Raw genomic sequence first — 3,682 nt, 5'->3', positions numbered from 1 at the left:
ATCTTGGCTTATGGCAACCTTGGCCTCCTGGGCTCAAGCAATCCTCCCACCTGTACCTCACAAGTAGCTGGCACTATAGACACAGGCCACCACATCTGGCTAATTTTTATATTATTTGTAGAGATGGAGTTTTGTCATGTTGCCCAGGCTGGTCTCGAACTCATGAACTCAAACAATCCCCTTACTTTGCCTCCCAAAGTGCTGGGATTATAGGTATGAGCTATCATGTCCAGCTTGATGCATCTTTTTAAAGGTCATCTCCTACAACTTTTCTACACATACCCTGAACCAGGTAAATGAGCTTGCTTATTGTCTTTTCCCTATAACTTATGCCTTCCCATCCTCTGTCCATCCCATTCTGTACGGTTAATGCTTTTAATTTTCTTTCTTCTCAAATTTAGCATTCTTTCGAAGTCTGGTCCAGTGTCTTTATCCATAAAGTATTTCACGGTAACTCTACGGTGAAGTTACCCCTTTTTCTTCCTTAAACAGCTAACCCATTTCCTCTATAGCATTCATTTTATATATCAGGCATGTTTCTGAACATCTATTATCTCCACTCATTCAAGCATTTTATTGTTTACTGAGTGCCAAGCACTGTCTTAAGCACTAGCAATACAACAGAAAACATGAAATGGCATGATCCCAGTCACTGGGATCCCTGACCTCCTGGGTTCAAGAGATTCTCCCCACTCAGCATCTTGAGTAGCTAGAACCACAAGTGCACACCATCACGCTAGGTTAGTATTTTCAATTTTTTTAAAATATAGAAACAGGGTCTCACTATGTTACCCAGGCTGGTCTCAAACTCCTGGCCTCAAGCGATCCTCCCACTTTGGCTTCCCAAAGTACTGGGATTACAGGCATGAACTACCATGCCTGGTCTCTTAGGAAGTTTTAAGAGCACCATCTCTAAAGGCTAGTTTGATTCCACTATTTACTAATTAAATACAACGTATTGGGCAAATATTTAACCCACATGTCTGTTTCCAAATCCACCCACCAATGGGAACATAAGTAAAGGAAAATGAAACTGAAGGAGTCCAGGGAAAGTTTTTTTCTAATGGAGGAGACACTAGGTTTATTTGTATACTGATGAGGATAATTTCATAGAGAAGTACAACAGAAAATGGAAAGAGTAGAGTCCTTGAGAAGGTAGCAGGAGATGGTAACCAAATCATATTGATAGAATGGGCCTTTGAGAAGAAAAGGGTCACTTTCTCCATTGTAACCTAAGATAAAAAAAGATGGGCACAAATGTAGGTGGATTTAGATTTGATGCCAAGAGGTTAGGTTACTGGCTGAGAATGAGGGTTGAAGAGGAGCATAAAGATAAGAGAAGTCAAGGTATGAAATACCTAAGTGGTAAAGCACACTTAAATGGAGAAAGTAGACTTGCCAAGAAGTCTTGAATGTTAATCTAAAGTTTTGTCATCTTGAATTTTTTTTAAACAGAGTCTTGCCTCTTTGCCTAGGCTGGAGTGCAATAGCTTAATCTCAGCTCACTGCAACCTCCACCTCCCAGGTTGCAGTGCCTCAGCCTCCCAAGTAGCTGGGATTACAGACATGTACAAGTACACCTGGCTAATTTTTTTTATTTTTAGTACAGACAGGATTTCACCATGTTGGCCAGGCTGGTATCGAACTCCTGACCTCAAGTGATCCACCCACCTCAGCCTCCCAAAGTGCTGGGATTACAGGCATGAGCCACCACGCCCGGCCTGTCATCTTGAATTTAAAGTGAAGTCAGTCAGCTTTATGGTATGATTTTTCTCCAGCAAAATCAGCTATTTGAGTACAGACACTGAGAAGACAGATGAATTTCATCTGAGGTTGGGATCTCAACTGGGTATGTAAACTGAGGCTATCTGCAAGAGAATTACTTTACTGATGAATCATAAAATCTAGACTAATAAAGAAGATGGAGGCTGTGGCTCACACCTGTAATCCCAGCACTTTGAGAGGCCGAGGCAGGCAGATCAATTGAGGCCAGGAGTTTGAAACCAGACTACCTAACATGATGAAACTCCATCTCTACTAAAAATACAAAAATTAGCCGGGCATGGTGGTAGGCACCTGTAATCCCAGCTACTCAGGAGGCTGATGAAGGAAAATCACTTGAACCGGGGAGGTGCAGGTTGGAGTGAGCCGAGATCGTGCTACTGCACTCCGGCCTGGGTGACAGAGTGAGACTCTGCCTCAAAACAAACAAACAAAAAAAGGCGGCAAGTAAGACAGCAAAGGCCTAGTAGCAGAAAAGTATTTGAAATCAATGTATCTGAAAGAAGATCAATGATCTGGAAGAGTTTTGACATGCAAGAATTTTGCAGTAGGAGTCGATCTTATAACTACTAACAGCTATAAGATTCTTGAGGACAGAGAAAGTACGTTTTATGGCCATCCTAACTAATGCTTGCAAATAGCAGGATTCAAGTATTGATCGCTTATTTGATTAGCTATAGCCCCAAGAGCTCACCTGGCAGGTGACAGCCAGTGTATGACAGATCTGGGTCTTCCCAGTTCGGAATTCTCCAAACATTTCTGTGATAGATCCAGTCTCAATTCCACCTAAAAGAACAATAAGAAATACCTCTCAGCATAATACAAATGTTTAGAAATGATAGTCACAGAAATGTTCTTGGAGATCATCAGAAAGATGTTTACATAAATTAAAAATTTAATTTCCAACAAGCAGTAATTTTTTAAAAATGTATTTTGAGGCTAGCCATGGTGGCTCATGCCTGTAATGCCAGCACTTTAGAAAGCTGAAGTGGGTGGAGTGCCTTAATTCAGCAGTTCAAAACAAGCCTGGGCAACATTGTGAAGCCCTGTCTCTACCAAAAATGTGAGACGCTGTCTCAAAACAGATAAACAAACAAACAAACAAAAATATTTTAAAATAATTATAGATTGGCCCTGCGTGGGGGCTCACGCCTGTAATCTCACGACTTTGAGAGGCCGAGGTGGGCAGATCACCTGAGGTCGGGAGTTCGAGACCAACCTGACCAACATGGAGAAACTCTGTCTCTACTAAAAATACACAATTAGCTGGGCATGGTGGCACATGCCTGTAATCCCAGCTACTAGGGAGGCTGAGACAGAATTGAGTTCCCAGGAAGTGGAGGTTGCAGGGAGCTGAGATCACGCCATTGCACTCCAGCCTGGGACACAAGAGTAAAACTCTTATCTCAAAAAAAATAACAGTCTACAGCCATACCAAACTCAACATGCCCAATCTCGTCTGATCTTGGAAGCAAAGCAGGGTCAGGCCTGGTTAGAACTTAAATGGGAGACCGCCTGGGAATACCCAGTGCCGTAGGCTTTTTTAAAATGAATTTTTAAAAAAGATTAAAATAATAATAATAATAATAGATTTACAGAAAGTTGCAAATAAGGCTGGGGATGGTGGTTCACACCTGTAATCCCAGCACTTTGGGAGGCAAAGGCAGAGAGATCATCTGAGGTCAGGAGTTTGAGACCAGCTGGACAACGTGGTGAAAACTTGTCTCTACTAAAAATATAAAACTTAGCTGGATGTGGTGATGGGTGCCTGTGATCCCAGCTACTCAGGAATCTGAGGCAGGAGAATCGTTTGAACCTGGGGGGGTGGAGGTTGCAGTGAGCCGAGATGGTACCACTGCATTCCAGCCTGGGTGACAGAGTGAGACTCCTTCTCAACAAA

At 42.4% G+C, this 3,682-nt stretch overlaps 1 protein-coding gene across 1 annotated transcript in view; it reads right to left on the bottom strand.

Annotated features, from left to right (window-relative positions):
• Positions 1 to 3,682, bottom strand: part of RAD51 (RAD51 recombinase) — a 41,845-nt gene that overhangs the window by 22,059 nt on the left and 16,104 nt on the right. The window contains exon 6 of the mRNA XM_017530966.2: positions 2,477 to 2,568. Coding sequence (XP_017386455.1) covers positions 2,477 to 2,568 — 92 coding nt within the window. The remainder of the gene's footprint in view (positions 1 to 2,476; positions 2,569 to 3,682) is intronic.

This window comes from Cebus imitator, unplaced genomic scaffold (assembly GCF_001604975.1).
Source record: "Cebus imitator isolate Cc_AM_T3 unplaced genomic scaffold, Cebus_imitator-1.0 Scaffold70, whole genome shotgun sequence".
NCBI lineage: Eukaryota > Metazoa > Chordata > Mammalia > Primates > Cebidae > Cebus > Cebus imitator.
This window is presented reverse-complemented; position numbering and strand designations above follow the sequence as displayed.